The following is a 16,337-nucleotide window of genomic DNA, read 5'->3' as shown; positions in this document are numbered from 1 at the left end:
TACATATACCCATGCTGGGTGAGAGAAATATCTCTCTAAATTGTTTTTAAAAGTTGTTATTTACAGAGATATTTCTCACACATAGTATGGGTATATATAAAAATACCCCCCAAAACACATTGCCCTACTTCTTCTGAGTACGACGATACCACATGTGTGACACTTTTTTGCAGTCTAGGTGCACAAAGGGGCCCAAATTCCAATGAGTACCTTTAGGATTTCACAGGGCATTTTTATGCATTTGAACTCCAAACTACTTCTCACGCTTTAGGGCCCCTAAAATGCCAGGGCAGTATAAATACCCCACAAGTGACCACATTTTGGAAAGAAGACACCCCAAGGTATTCTATGAGGGGCATGGCAAGTTCATAGAAGATTTTTTTTTTTGGCACAAGTTAGCGGAAAATGATTTTTTTTTCTTACAAAGTCTCATATTCCACTAACGTGACAAAAAATAAAATTTTACATGAACTCGTCATGCCCCTAACGGAATACCTTGGGGTGTCTTCTTTCCAAAATGGGGTCACTTGTGGGGTATTTACACTGCCCTGGAATTTTAGGGGCCCTAAAGCGTGAGAAGTAGTTTGGAGTTCAAATGCATAAAAATGCCCTGTGAAATTCTAAAAGTACTCATTGGAATTTGGGCCCCTTTGTGCACCTAGGCTGCAAAAAAGTGTCACACGTGGTATTGCCCCAAAACACATTGCCCTACTTCTCCTGAGTACAGCAATACCACATGAGTGACACTTTTTTGCAGCCAAGATGCGCAAAGGGGACAATGAGTACCTTTTAGGAGGGCATTTTTAGGCATTTGGATTCCAGACTTCTTCTCACGCTTTAGGGCCCCTAAAATGCTAGGGCAGGATAAATACCCCACATGTGACCCCATTTTGGAAAGAAGACACCCCAAGGTATTCCGTGAGGGGCATGGCGAGTTCATAGAAGATATTTTTTTTTCCCACAAGTTAGCGGATATTGATTTTTTAAAAGTTTTTTCTCACAAAGTCTCCCTTTCCGCTAACTCGTGAAAAAAAGTTCAATCTTTCATGGACTTAATATGCCCCTCAGCGAATACCTTGGGGTGTTTTCTTTCCAAATGGGGTAATTTGTGGGGTGTTTGTACTGCCCTGGCATTTGAGGGTCTCCGCAATCATTACATGTATGGCCAGCATTAGGAGTTTCTGCTATTCTCCTTATATTGAGCATACTGCTGGTAATGAGATTTTTTTTTTCTGTTCAGCCTCTGGGGTGAAAGAAAAAATTAACGACACAGATTTCTTCATTCGCATCGATCAATGTGGATGAAAAAATCTCTGTCAAAAAATGTGCAAAAAAAAAAGAGGGGAAAGGACATAGGAGTGCTTGCGAAGTAAAGCTGCGATCGCTAATAAAGATCCAAAAAAGCTCAAAAGTGATCTTTATAGCACCACAGCAATTTTACTGTGTTTTGCAGTGATCAGAAAAAAATAATATTTTGGCACTGCGGTGGGGCGGACTAAACGCAAGTGTGCGCACAAGATCAGGCCTGATCGGGCGAACACTGTGTTTTTTGTAGAGCCTAAGGTGACCCTAATGTACTGATATAGATCTGATTGCGATCAGTCTTGATCACTTATAGATACTATATAGCAGTGTTTCCCAACCAGTGTGCCTCCAGCTGTTGTAAAACTACAACTCCCAGCATGCCCGGACAACATTTGGCTGTGCGGGCATGCTGGGAGTTGTAGTTTTGTAACAGCTGGAGGCACACTGGTTGGGAAACACTGCTATATAGTACTAGTGCTGATTAGCGACAGCGATGATGCTAATCAGCAACTAATCAGTAGCTGCGGTGCGGTGGGCTGGGCGCTAACTACCTAACAAGTAGGGGACCCTTAGGCCCCATTCACACGTCTGCAATTCTGTTCCGCATTTTGCAGAACGGAATTGCGGACCCATTCATTTCTATGGGGACAGACTTTGTCCCGCCCGGATCCGGAATTGCGGATCTGCACTTCCAGGTCCGCACTTCCGTTCCGCAAAAATATAGAACATGTCCTATTCTTGTCCACAATTGCAGACAAGAAAAGGCATTTTCTATATAGTTCTGGCAATGTGCGGATCTGCAAAATGCGGAAAGCACATTGCCGGTGTCCGTGTTTTGCGGATTGGCAAAACACATACGGACGTCTGAATGGAGCCTTTCAGGGGGGTGATCAATGACAGGGGGTGATCAGGGAGTCTATATGGGGTGATCGGGGGTTAATAAGGGGTTAATAAGTGACGGGGGGGGGGGTGTAGTGCCGAAGCAGGATTTTCATCTCTTCCTCCTGAAGACAGGCCTTTGTCTAATAAGTCTACAATAGGGTTGTGCCTATATTAGCACAACCCAATAAAGTGAGCCTCCATTGTACATCACATATACGTCAAAGAATGTACTTCCCTATTGTGCCCCTTTCTTATCGAGCTCTAGGCACGTCCATACCTTAAAGATTGGAGGCTTTTGCAGAGAAGTGACAAATGTAAGGTTATGCACATGGGAAGGAATAATGCAAGTCATTAGTACATACTAAATGGTAAAACACTGGGTAACAGTGACATGGAAAAGGACCTAGGAATTTTAGGGAACAGCAAACTAAACTGTAGAAACCTGTGTCAGGCAGCTTCTGCCAAGGCCAATATGATAATGTTTGCATCAAAAGGAGCATAGATGCCTGTGAGGAGAACATAGTCCTGCCACTCTACAAATCACTAGTTAGACCACACATGGAGTACTGTGTACAGTTCTGGGCTCCTGTGAACAAGGCACACATAACAGAGCTGGAAAGGGTTCAAAGGAGGGCAACTAAAGTAATAACTGGAATGGGTGGACTACAGTACCCTGAAAGATGATCAAAATTAGGGTTATTCACTTTAGAAAAAAAGACGACTGAGGGGAGATCTAATAACTATGTATAAATCTATCAGGAGTCAGTACAGAGATCTCTTCCATCATCTATTCATCCCCAGGACTGTGACTGTGACGAGGTGAAATCCTCTGTGTCTGGAGGAAAGAAGGTTTGTACACAAACATAGAAGAGGATTCTTTACGGTAAGAGCAGTGAGACTATGGAACTCTCTGCCTGAGGAGGTGGTGATGGTGAGTACAATAAAGGAATTCAAGAGGGGCCTGGATGTATTTCTGGAGTGTAATAATATTACAGGCTTTAGCTACTCGAGATGGGTCGTTGATCCAGGGAGTTATTCTGATTAGCTCCTCAGCTGGTGCCTTCTTTCCAGAGATGTCTGATTTCTTCTCCTTCGTCTGAACCAGAACCCATGCAAGTGGACAGACTCAAATTGTATGAACATCTGCATAGGCATTCAAACAACTTATGTCTGTGTTGTGATACCAAGGGGCTGTATGTCTGCACTTGTGCTCACAAGACTCTCAATCATACCATAAGATAGATGGTCCTAGGTGAAAAACAGTTCTCTCCAAAATAGACTTTACTAGTATCTTTGTTTTTCAGTAGTACACAGTTTACCATCAAGGGCTTCCTGCTTCAGGCATTGGTGAACCAGTACTGTATACCCATCAAGTGTTTGAAAAAGTCCTTTGTCATGACCTGTGTCACTGAAAAGGCTGTCTCTGAGATCATCTAGTACATTACTGTGCCTTTGGAGCTTTAAGTGGATGTGCTGCATACAGAGAAAATTTCCCTGCATGTTCTGCCTGTGTCTACTTGTACACTTCTGCTTGGATTGCATTAGTTTGCCTACAAAATCTGTTTCTTGAATGCAGCTCTGTGCATAGTCATTGTTGGGGTTCTGCCTGTCACTCCTGATGCCAGTTTTCTGTGCAGCCTGTCCAGAATCCACCTGTACTCATCTGCAAGATCTAACTTTTGCATATGCCTGTTATACCAACATTTTCATCAGGAAGAAGGATGAAAACCTGCCTCCACATCACCCTGATGATAGTCCTAATAATCTGGTCACCTAGGGTTGAGTTTACCATCTGTATTTGAAACTCAAGCAAAATCTGAACATGTCAGAGTAAACTTTGAGAGAGTTGTTATCCAAAAATAAATTGATATAGCGAATCAAAAGGTGATGCCTGAACACATCTTCAATCATACCAATATTGTTGCCCTTGCCCTTCTAAGGACATATCTGCAACACTCCAGTTCAACGAAGAGAGGCTGTAAGGATATGAAAGGGAAGGAGGGGTACTGTTATAATAATGGTTCATGGCCACCACTGTGCTGTGTGCACAGGTGCCAGCTTTCTATGTGTGAATTAGGGACATTGTTTATTATATCTTTGCTCAGTTTCAGCACTGCTAGGGTAATCTTCTGTTCTGTGAGTTGCTGCATGGCTTTTTAGATTAGGTAATCAGATGATCCTGTATATAGCCATCTGTTTCCTTTGCTCCTAGGCTAAAGAACTGGTCTCTACAAATCTTGTTATGTTATTATCCATTTTTCTGCCTATATACTGACCTTGCCTGGTTCCTGGACCCTGATCCTGTGCCACCTGATAAATTGTTTCATGGACTCACATACTCTGCCTGCCTGACCTCAGCCAGTTTCTGACTATGTGTATTGTGGGATCCCTTGGTGCTTTGAACCAATGTCTCTGACCCTTGTGGGTCAGTTGCTAACTACACAACTACACTGCAACCATTTGAAGAGGTAGCAGCCGGGTGGCTCCCCTACAGCAAAGCCCAGATTGCTTTATAGGGGTTAAAGAGTGAAAACCAGAGGACTGACAGCAGTACAACGCTCTTAGGAATATCCAAACCGGCTAGTTGGCACAGTGGTTCCACAACCATTGTACATTACACTAAAAAAAAACATAATAATCTACAAATACATATTTAAATGCAAATTAGAATGTGTACTAAATTAAGCTTATTTATATCACACAATGAGTTAAGACATACTTGAAAATATCAATGAGAATGATGACCATTTCTTCAGGAATTTTCACTTTGTTTGTTATATTCTCAACAGTACCAGGTGAGCCACACATCAGCAGAACTATAGCAAGAAAAAAATAGTTTCAATGTTATTTTTTGTTTTATGTAGCTATTGCATTTTGGTTTGTTAAAAATTGTTACTGTATTTTTGCTCTATAAGACGCACCTGACCATTAGACGCACCTAGGTTAGTAAATAAGAAAAAAAAAAAATTCATCAGACCTCAGATAAAAGCCCTAATCTTCATCAGACATTCGATCAAACGTCCAATGTTCTTTAGACCTCAGATCAGACCCCCAATCTTTATCAGATCCCAAATCAGACTCCCAATCTTCACCAGACCCCCAATCGTCATCAAACCACAGATCAGAACCCAAACTTCATCATACCTCAGATCTGACCCCCTATCTTCATCAGACCCCAATCTTCTTCAGACCTCAGATCAGACCCCCCCCCCCAATCTTCATCAGACTTCAGATCAGACCCCTATGCTTCATCAGACCCCTATGCTTTATAAGGTGCATGGACATTTTCATATAAAACAAAACAATATGGTAAATTACTGTTGTTTTAACTTCACAAAACCGCATTCTTAAACATGTCATAACTTCACAAATCCACATTCTAAGACATGTAACAAAAGACAGATCATGGATTGTGTAGTGTTGCATTCAAAAAAGTGTTTAACCTTAAATTATGGTGTCTATTATAATAATTGTATTCAATTAACACACAAAAGAAATATAGACATAGGTGGAGATTCATCTGGTGTAAAGTACAACTGGCTTAGTTGCCCATAGAAACCAGATTCCTCCTTTTATTTTTTTTAGAGCTCCTTTGGAAATTGAAAGGTGAAATCTGGTTGCTATGGGCAACCATACCAGTTTTCCTTTGCATGACTTTTTATAAATCTCCCCCAAAATATACACTGAACAAAAATCTAAATGCAACACTTTTGGTTTTGCTTCCATTTTGCATGATCTGAAACATTTACATACACAAAAGACCCATTACTCTCAAATATTGTTCACAATGTGTTATCAGTACATCAAACTGGCCTCAAAACAGCGGACCACATGTAAACACACCAGTCCAGGACCTCCACATCCAGCATGTTCACCTCCATGATCGTCTGAGACCAGCCACCCGGACTGCTGCAGCAACAATCAGTTTGCATTACAAAAGAATTTCTGCACAAACTGTCAGAAACCGTCTCAGGGAAGCCCATCTGCATGCTCATCGTCCTCATCGGGGTCTGGACCTGACTGCAATTTGTCGTCGTAACCGACTTGAGTGGGCAAATGCTCACATTCAATGGCATCTGGCACGTTGGAGAGGTGTTCTGTTCACGGATGAGTCCCCGTTTTCACTGTTCAGGGCAGATGGCAGACAGCATGTGTGGCGTGAGCGGTTTGCTGACTTCAACATTGTGGGTCGAGTGGCCCATGGTGCCAGTGGAGTTATGGTATGGGCAGGCGTATGTTATGGACAACAAACACAGGTGCATTTTATTGATGGCATTTTGAATACACAGAGATACCATGACGAGATCCTGAGGCCCATTGTTGTGCCAATCATCCACGACCATCACCTCATGCTGCAGCATGATAATGCATAGCTCCATATTGTAAGGATCTGTACCCAACTCCTGGAAGCTGAAAACATCCCAGTTCTTGCATGGCCAGCATACTCACCAGAGATGTCACCCAATGAGCATGTTTGAGATGCTCTGGATCGATGTATACAACAGCATGTTCCTGCCAATATTCAGCAACTTCGCACAGCTATTGAAGAGGAGTGGACCAACATTTCTCAGGCCACAATCAACAACCTGATCAACTCTATGCGACGGAGATGTGTTGCACTGCCTGAGGCAAATGGTAGCCACACCAGATACTGACTGGTTTTCTGACCCCCTCCCTCTAAATAAGGCAAAACTGTGCACATTTCAGAGTGTCTATTGATTGTGGGCAGTCTAAGTCACACCTGTGCAATATTCATGCTGTCTAATCAGCACCTTGATATGCCACACCTGTGAGGTCGGATGGATTATCTTTGCAAAGTAGAAGCGCTCACTAAGACAGAATTAGACAGATTTGTGAACAATATTTGAGAGTATGCATCTTTTGTGCATATAGAAAATGTTTCAGACCTTTGAGTTCAGCTCATGCAAAATGGGAGCAAAACCAAAAGTGTTGCATTTATATTTTTGTTCAGTGTACAGTATATAGTTTGGTAATAGGATATAGTGCTTCAACTTCTAAATTTACACAGGATTTAGGTTTAAACTGCCTGAGACAAATGTTAATATAACATGCTAAATAAATGTGAGTATTCAAATACGAGTATTAAAACAGACACTAAAATCTAAGTTGAACACTTATTTGAATGCAATGCCACACACTCCAGGATCTGTCTATTATGACATTACAAAAATAAATATATCACCAGTCCGCAATAATGCTATGCAGCAGGTCCGAAAAGTGATGTGGGTTCAATCACGTTATAAAAAGGTACAATATATGGGGTTCGGACCACGCTTCTGGTCCAGGTCAGTATGCAAGTTCTTAATCCTTCTTACTTCCTCGTTTACAGAGAGCCGAGGGCTGCAAATATCCCTCAAATAGATATCCTGCAACCAATGGAATTATAATAGTGTGAGTCCGTATGTAAGAGTAACGCTGCAGCAGACGCTGGGAATTTTATGCATTTTAAAAATTGTCTTTTAAGAGAGTTGTCTTAAAATTTGCAGGAATCTGAAGAAAAGGAATACAGATTTGTCCGAGGTATACACCATTTGAGTCCGTGTGGGGATCTAACCAGATTGCATAGAAACGTGGCTGTTCCAACAGAACAAGAACAACCTACCATGGAGGGATTGCAGTCACGCCCTGTCTTTTTCGCATTGTGTGAGTATAGTCAGTGCAAAGGAGGTTACTCTTACATACGGACTCACACTATTATAATTCCATTGGTTGCAGGATATCTATTTGAGGGATATTTGCAGCCCTCGGCTCTCTGTAAACGAGGAAGTAAGAAGGATTAAGAACTAGCATACTGACCTGGACCAGAAGCGCGGTCCGAACCCCATATATTGTACCTGTCTATTATGACATGTCTAAGGCCTCTTTTTGGTCAGTGCTTGATCAGTGATTTCAACATAGAGATAAGTATATATAACGTATAATGGAAAGATTTGTACAATTTGCAGAATTTAGATGACATTTCTAAATTTCACTTTTTTTGCAGATTTTCCATTTTAATCCATTTTTTTCTTTATCACATCAAGGGTGAACAGCCAAACAAAACTCAATATTTATTACCCTGATTCTGCGGTTTACAGAAAAAACCCACATACTGTATGGTCGTAAACCGATGTAAGGGCACACGGCAGGGCGCAGAAGAAAAGGAGCTCTGTATGGTTTTTGCAAGGCATATTTTGCTGAACTGGTTTTTAGAAGCCATGTCCCATTTGAATCCCCCTTAAGGCACCCGTACAGTAGAAACTCCCAAAAAGTGACCCCATTTTGGAAACTAGGGGTGCCAGTTTTATTGGTACCAGTTTGGGGTACAATACATATGATTTTTAATTGCTCTATATTACATTTTTGTGAGGCAAGGCAACAAAAAAATGGCAGTTTTAGCACTGTTTTTATTTTTTACAACATTCATTTGACAGGGTAGATCATGTGCTATTTTTAGAGAGCAGGTTGTTACAGATGCAATTATATCAAATATGTCTACTTTGTTTATTTTAGTTTTACATAAAGAATTTTTGGAAAAGAAATTATGTTTTTGTGTCTCTATTTTCTGAACGCCATATTTTTATTTCTGCCGATTGTCTTGTGAAGGGGCTAGTTTTTTGCAGGAAGAGTTAATGTTTTTATTTGTATTATTTTTGGGTATATATGATTTTTTGATCATTCATTATTACACTTTATGGGGCAAGGTGACTAAAAACTTGGTTGTTTTTAGCACAGTATTTATTTATTTATTTTTGCAGCGTTCACCTGAGGGGTTAGGTCATGTGACATTTTTATAGAGCAGATCATCATGGATGTGGCAATACCTAATATGTATACTTTTTATTATTTATTTAAGTTTTACACAATAATAGCATTTTTGAAACCAAAAAAATGATGTGTTAGTGTCTCCATAGTCAGTGTTCACCTGAGGGGTTAGGTCATGTGATATTTTTATAGAGCTGGCTGTGATGGACGCAGCGATACCTAATATGTATACTTTTTTTTTTCACTTTAACACAGCAATAGCATTTTTGAAACCAAAAAAATGATGTTTTAATGTCTCCATGTTCTAAGCTATAGTTATAGCTATAGTTTTTTAATTTTTTTGAGTGATTTTCTTATGTAGGGGCTCACTTTTTTGTGGCATGAGGCTACGTCAATTAAACTAATAAAACCGTCAACTCAGGCTACGTCTACACATTTTGTTGCACTAATGTCGCGCGACAATTTTTATAATGGCAGTCTATGGTGTCGCACTGCAACAGTCGCAGAAAAATCCATTTAAAATCCATCATCGACCGTAAATGTAATTAAATACCAATAAGATGGAAGCCTTTATTATTCCACTGACAGCTTGCCAACTAGTACCATCCAGTCTACACCCCTTATGGGGAGCCAGGTCTTAATGAAGGTCATCCTCATTTTTAGCTGGCTATACTTCTTTTAAATCATCCTTCTTGGTCTCCTAGAAAAGTCAGCAAGATGCAGAGAGAGGAGAAGCTGGGTTTTCCTTATGACATAATCTCATCGATATAACATAATGTGGAAAAGCAGATGGCAGAAGAAGGGCTTCTACCTGTAGGGCAGGAGAGCGCTGGGGTTGGAGAAGTGGGTATGCCAGAGCTGATTAATATTCATTGTTTACTGTCAAATACCCTGCAGGAGATTGCAGGCCAGAACAGCAATTATATACATATTGTCCCCCCAACCTAATAAGCCAAAACTCCATACCAACAACAGCCCCTGTTTAAAGGTGCCAGACTAAAGGACTGTCTTCATTATTAAACGAAAGGAGCTGCGGGCTGATTGGCCGTGCAATTCTTCACTGCAGCATGACTGCAACCCGCCCTCAGCATGGCCGTTCCGTGTGGCCGTTCCCTAAGGCAGAGTGGTCTGGGTTTACCTGATTTATAGTGATTTATGACAAATTAATTCAGAACTAATCAAATTTCTTGTCTAACTTTGGGGAAGTCAAATCAAATTTTTCAAAATGCGGCAACATAACTCTGTAATAAAGCATATACTGTAGGGAATCGGAGGTATAGGGACAGTAGCAATTTAAATGTATGTGTGTCCTGTTAGGATACTTCTCAGTGAGCAGGTCAAAGAGATAAGAAAAAGAACGAAGAGCAGGCCCTGCTCTAGAAAATACTTTTAATGAAAAACTCAGCGGCTATACAAAAGTTTAATTACATGCAATTACAAAAGTATTCACTTCCAGGTGCTGGTTTGAAAACTAGAATATTTTTTGCGGGACAACCCCTTTAAATAAAAAAGAGTGTCCTGGAGTCCTTTGTCCTGTTTTCTACAGGTTTTGTCCATGCCTGGATGTAATATTGGCTCTATGAAACTAGGAGAAAGCTTTGAGTTTTGAAAAGCATATCCAGTAAGCTGCATGCTTTGTCATGGAACATCACTGCTGGCAGCCATAATTGACTGTTATGGTCATGGAACATGAAGTCATAGCATATGTCATAGCATCACACTGTGTGCAAATCAAAGAGTATTGCGGAACTAGTATTACTAGCAACAGGGAACATGAGGAAATCTTATAGGTGTGCTGTTTTGGAGGGGGAAGTGGAAGCAAAAAATGCAATAATGGGGATGTCTACAGTAGAGAAAACAATCTTCATTTTAATTATTGAATACTATATAGTTAAATTTAATGTCATACCATTGCTTTTTCGATATGAATTTTCAAGGACTTTTACCACGTCAGTTTCATTCTTCAAGATTTCTCTGAAGCTGACCGCACCAGTGAAATAGGACACAGTTAGCTCTAAGGCATTAATGTACCTGCGAGAAAAGTATAGGACACACATTAATACATTTATAAAACAAATACTGGAATACTAGACAGCTCACTTGAGAAGCAAGGATATGTGATAGTATTAGATATAATCATTGAGTACTTCAAGGAATATATTATAAAATAAAAAGTATGCTTATTCTATTTATATGTGTGAAAGAGGTCTCTCTCATGCTATCCATAGTGGTAAGATAATCTTAAAAAATGTCTATTATAGTGCCCCTTGGTCTGCCCCTAAAAGAATAATGGTTATGCATGGCTATAGTTCTTTAAAATTAATATTTTTGCAAACATAAATGTATTAATAGATATTACTAGTGAGTACCTCAAGAATGTATGTCTATTAAGCAAGATCCAATGTAAAATATACACTGAGAAATAAAAAATGTAAAAATAAAAACATTAAATATGAATATTCCAGGAGTGTATATGCTGCGGCCCAGCAGCTTGTTAGAATTACATGGATTCAAATATATGTATAAAATATATAATTAGCACAAGTCCAATATTATGCCAAGAGGGGAGACTGAAATAACCTTGCAATGTCCAATACAGTGCACATGTCTCTTATTCAACGGTATATAAGTCGATTGTAAACTGAGGTTAATGAAATACACTTTGTATTACTGTATATAATCTGAAACATTTTATTCACTTGTGGAGCTGCAGAGTTGATATGTAGTCAGCTGAACTGTCTCTTATTGCTGAGCTGCAATGACATCAAGAGTGCTGCTAACTGAGTTCGCTCACCACAGACGATTTCAGGTGGGCGGTCGGCTGTGTAGATATTTAGTGTAACTTACCACTCTTTACACCTGTGTGAGAGCTTGTTTATAGCTGGAAGCACTGGTTCCTGAACACTTATTTTTGGGTGGAGATCATCAGTAGTGATGAGCGGCAGGGGCAATATTTGAATTTGCGATATTTCACAAATATTTGTGCGAATATTCGTCATATATTCCTGAATTCGATAATTCGCGATCTCGTCATTATTTTCTTGATTGCAAAAATCGGAAATTGGAAAATTAGCGATAAAAATTAGCGATTGAAATTCGCGATCAACACTACTTCTAAAGTCAAATATATTGCAGCCTTCTCATTGGTCCACAAGCAAGAAGCAGTGAGAGATCATGGATACTGATGAAAAAAAATCTAGAATATTCGCGATTTCGAAGATATAGCACTATATTCTAGATATTCGCAAATTCTCAAAGTGCCAATAATCGCGATACAAATTTGCGATTAGAATGTTCGCGATCAACACCAATCATCAGCTGTTGCCAGAACCATGTGCATGCATTGTAGTATTGTTTGGTCGGCTGGGCTCTATGGTTCCATGCCTGATTCTAGTTGTATTCAGCTGCAGTACTGGTTATCTGCCAACTCAGCTGGTGAGTGGTGGTCAGTAGGGATGAGCGAACCCGAACTGTATAGTTCGGGTTCGTACCGAATTTTGGAGTGTCCGTGACACGGACCCATACCCGAACATTTTCGTAAAAGTCCGGGTTCGGGTTCGGTGTTCGTCGCTTTCTTGGCGCTTTTTGAAAGGCTGCAAGGCAGCCAATCAACAAGCGTCATACTACTTGCCCCAAGAGGCCATCACAGCCATGCCTACTATTGGCATGGCTGTGAATGGCCAGTGCAGCATGTGACCCAGCCTCTGTTTAAGCTGGAGTCACGTAGCGCCGCACGTCACTCTGCTCTGATCAGTGTAGGGAGAGGTTGCAGCTGCGACTGTTAGGGCAAGATTAGGCAGTGATTAACTCATCAAAAACACTTAATTCAGTGATCAATCTACAGCTGTGGATCATTGAACTTCTGCTATTCAATTGCTCACAGTTTTTAGGCTGCCCAGAGCGTTTTTCAGTCACTTTTTTCTGGGGTGATCGGCAGCCATTTTGTGTCTTGTGGTGCGCCAGCACAAGCTGCCACCAAGTCCATTTAACCATCAATAGTGTGGTTATTTTTTTTGCTATATCCTACATCAGGGGCTTGGCTATGCTTGCTATTTTATTGAGAGGTGAAATACAATTGCCAAAATAGCAGTACCCTAAATCTGGTGTTTCAGCTGTGGCTAGCCAATTGTAATACTGTCTGCTCTCTGGTAAAGGATATATTTTTTTCTGGGTTGAAATACAATTCCCAAATTAGCAATTCCCTAAATCAGTGGTTTCCCGCAGTAGCAGGCCAAGTTTAAAACTATCCATAAAAGGGTATATTACATTGAAAGTACTGATAGGGTCCTCCTCAATAACTTCACACGCTACCGTGCATCTCCAAGTCTAATTCTGTCCGTAAACATATACCTGTCATCCAGGGCCTAAATACTAGGCCTACAATTTATATTCAGCTAAATCTGTGGTTATTGCTGTGGCTGGTCAAGTTATTTAGTGTCCGTCAAAGCACAGTTTTTGTTCTGGGTTGAAATACAATTCCCAACTTAGCAATTCCCTAAATCGGTGGTTTCTGCTGTATCAGGCTAAGTTTAAATCTATCCATAAAAGGGTATATTACATTGAAGGTGCTGATAGGGTCATCCTCAATAACTTCACACGCAACCGTGCATTTCCAAGTCTAATTCTGTCCGTAAACGTATACCTGTCATCCAGGGCCTAAATACTAGGCCTACAATTTATATTCAGCTAAATCTGTGGTTACTGCTGTGCCTGTATTAGTGTAATACGGTACCTAAATAGATAGCCAGATAGTGTTAGGTGCCTATAAAAAAAGGCCTGAATTTGAATTCAATACATTGGGCCAAATAATGTTTTTCTTATTGTTGTAAACGGTAACAATGAGGAAAACATCTATTAAGGGACACGGACATGGTCGTGGTGGTGTTTGTGGACCCTCTGGTTCTGGGAGAGGACATGGCCGTTCTGCCACAGCCACACGTCCTAGTGTACCAACTACCTCAGGTCCCAGTAGACGCCAGAATTTACAGCGATATTTGGTGGGACCCAATGCCGTTCTAAGGATGGTAAGGCCTGGGCAGGTGCAGGCATTAGTCAATTGGGTGGCCGACAGTGGATCCAGCACGTTCACATTATCTCCCACCCAGTCTTCTGCAGAAAGCTCACAGATGGCGCCTGAAAACCAAGCCCATCAGTCTGTCACATCACACCCATGCATATCAGGGAAACTGCCTGAGCCTCAAGTTATGCAGCAGTCTCTTATGCTGTTTGAAGACTCTGCTGGCAGGGTTTCCCAAGGGCATCCACCTAGCCCTTCCCCAGCGGTGGAAGACATAGAATGCACTGACGCACAACCACTTATGTTTCCTGATGATGAGGACATGGGAATACCACCTCAGCACGTCTCTGATGATGAAACACAGGTGCCAACTGCTGCGTCTTTCTGCAGTGTGCAGACTGAACAGGAGGTCAGGGAGGAATACTGGGTGGAAGACGATGCAGGTGACGATGAGGTCCTAGACCCCACATGGAATGAAGGTCATGCCACTGACTTTCAGAGTTCGGAGGAAGAGGCAGTGGTGAGACCGAGCCAACAGCGTAGCAAAAGAAGGAGCAATGGTCAAAAGCAGAACACCCGCCGCCAAGAGACTCTGCCTGCTACTGACTGCCGCCATCTGGGACTGAGCACCCCAAAGGCAGCTTCAAGGAGTTCCCTGGCGTGGCAGTTCTTTAAACAATGTGCTGATGACAAGACCCGAGTGGTTTGCACGCTGTGCCATCAGAGCCTGAAGCGAGGCATTAACGTTCTGAACCTTGGCACAACCTGCATGACCAGGCACCTGCATGCAAAGCATGAACTGCAGTGGAGTAAACACCTTAAAAACAAGGAACTCACTCAGACTCCCCCTGCTATCTCTTCTGCTGCTGCCACCTCGGCCTTTTCCTCCGCCTCTGGAGGAACATTGGCACCTGCCACCCAGCAAACAGAGGATGTACCACCAACACCACCACCTCAGTCACCAAGCATCTCAACCATGTCACACGGCAGCGTTCAGCTCTCCATCTCACAAACATTTGAGAGAAAGCGTAAATTCCCACCTAGCCACCCTCGATCCCTGGCCCTGAATGCCAGCATTTCTAAACTACTGGCCTATGAAATGCTGTCATTCAGGCTGGTGGACACAGACAGCTTCATGAGCTTCAACAGCTCATGTCGCTTGCTGTCCCACAGTATGTTGTTCCCAGCCGCCACTACTTCTCCAAGAGAGCCGTGCCTTCCCTGCACAACCAAGTATCCGATAAAATCAAGTGTGCACTGCGCAACGCCATCTGTGGCAAGGTCCACCTAACCACAGATACGTGGACCAGTAAGCACGGCCAGGGACGCTATATCTCCCTAACTGCACACTGGGTAAATGTAGTGGCGGCTGGGCCCCAGGCGGAGAGCTGTTTGGCGCACGTCCTTCCGCCGCCAAGGATCGCAGGGCAACATTCTTTGCCTCCTGTAGCCTCCTCCTCCTACTCGGCTTCCTCCTCCTCTTCTTCCACCTGCTCATCCAGTCAGCCACACACCTTCACCACCAACTTCAGCACAGCCCGGGGTAAACGTCAGCAGGCCATTCTGAAACTCATATGTTTGGGGGACAGGTCCCACACCGCACAGGAGTTGTGGCGGGGTATTGAACAACCGACCGACGAGTGGTTGCTGCCGGTTAGCCTCAAGCCCGGCCTGGTGGTGTGCGATAATGGGCGAAATCTCGTTGCAGCTCTGGGTCTAGCCGGTTTGACGCATATACCTTGCCTGGCGCATGTGCTGAATTTGGTGGTGCAGAAGTTCATTCACAACTACCCCGACATGTCAGAGGTGCTGCATAAAGTGCGGGCCGTCTGTGCACGCTTCCGGCGTTCGCATCCTGCCGCTGCTCACCTGTCTGCGCTACAGCGCAACTTCGGCCTTCCCGCTCACCGCCTCATATGCGACGTGCCCACCAGGTGGAACTCCACCTTGCACATGCTGGACAGACTGTGCAAGCGACAGTAGGCCATAGTGGAGTTTCAGCTGCAGCATGCACGGGTCAGTCGCACTGCGGAACAGCACCACTTCACCACCAATGCGAGACCTGTGTGCCCTGTTGCGCTGTTTCGAGTACTGCACCAACATGGCCAGTGGCGATGACGCCGTTTTTAGCGTTACAATACCACTTCTATGTCTCCTTGAGAAAACACTTAGGGCGATGATGGAAGAGGAGGTGGCCCAGGAGGAGGAGGAGGAGGAGGAGGAAGAGGGGTCATTTTTAGCACTTTCAGGCCAGTCTCTTAGAAGTGACTCAGAGGGAGGTTTTTTGCAACAGGCCAGGTACAAATGTGGCCAGCCAGGGCCCACTACTGGAGGACGAGGATGAGGAGGAGGTGGAGGAGGATGAGGA

General features: G+C 42.6%; 1 protein-coding gene across 1 annotated transcript in view; it reads right to left on the bottom strand.

The window, feature by feature from the left end:
* The window catches only part of GUCY2C (guanylate cyclase 2C), a 576,500-nt gene that overhangs the window by 470,334 nt on the left and 89,829 nt on the right, over window positions 1-16,337 (bottom strand). Inside the window, exons 5-6 of the mRNA XM_044302403.1 lie at window positions 10,862-10,983; window positions 4,907-5,003 (exon numbers count right to left, since the gene is read on the bottom strand). Coding sequence (XP_044158338.1) covers window positions 4,907-5,003; window positions 10,862-10,983 — 219 coding nt within the window. The remainder of the gene's footprint in view (window positions 1-4,906; window positions 5,004-10,861; window positions 10,984-16,337) is intronic.

The sequence above is a fragment of the Bufo gargarizans genome, chromosome 7, assembly GCF_014858855.1.
Source record: "Bufo gargarizans isolate SCDJY-AF-19 chromosome 7, ASM1485885v1, whole genome shotgun sequence".
In the NCBI taxonomy this organism is placed as follows: Eukaryota; Metazoa; Chordata; class Amphibia; order Anura; family Bufonidae; genus Bufo; species Bufo gargarizans.
The sequence above is the reverse complement of the archived record's forward strand: the minus strand, read 5'-3'. Positions and strand labels throughout refer to the sequence as shown.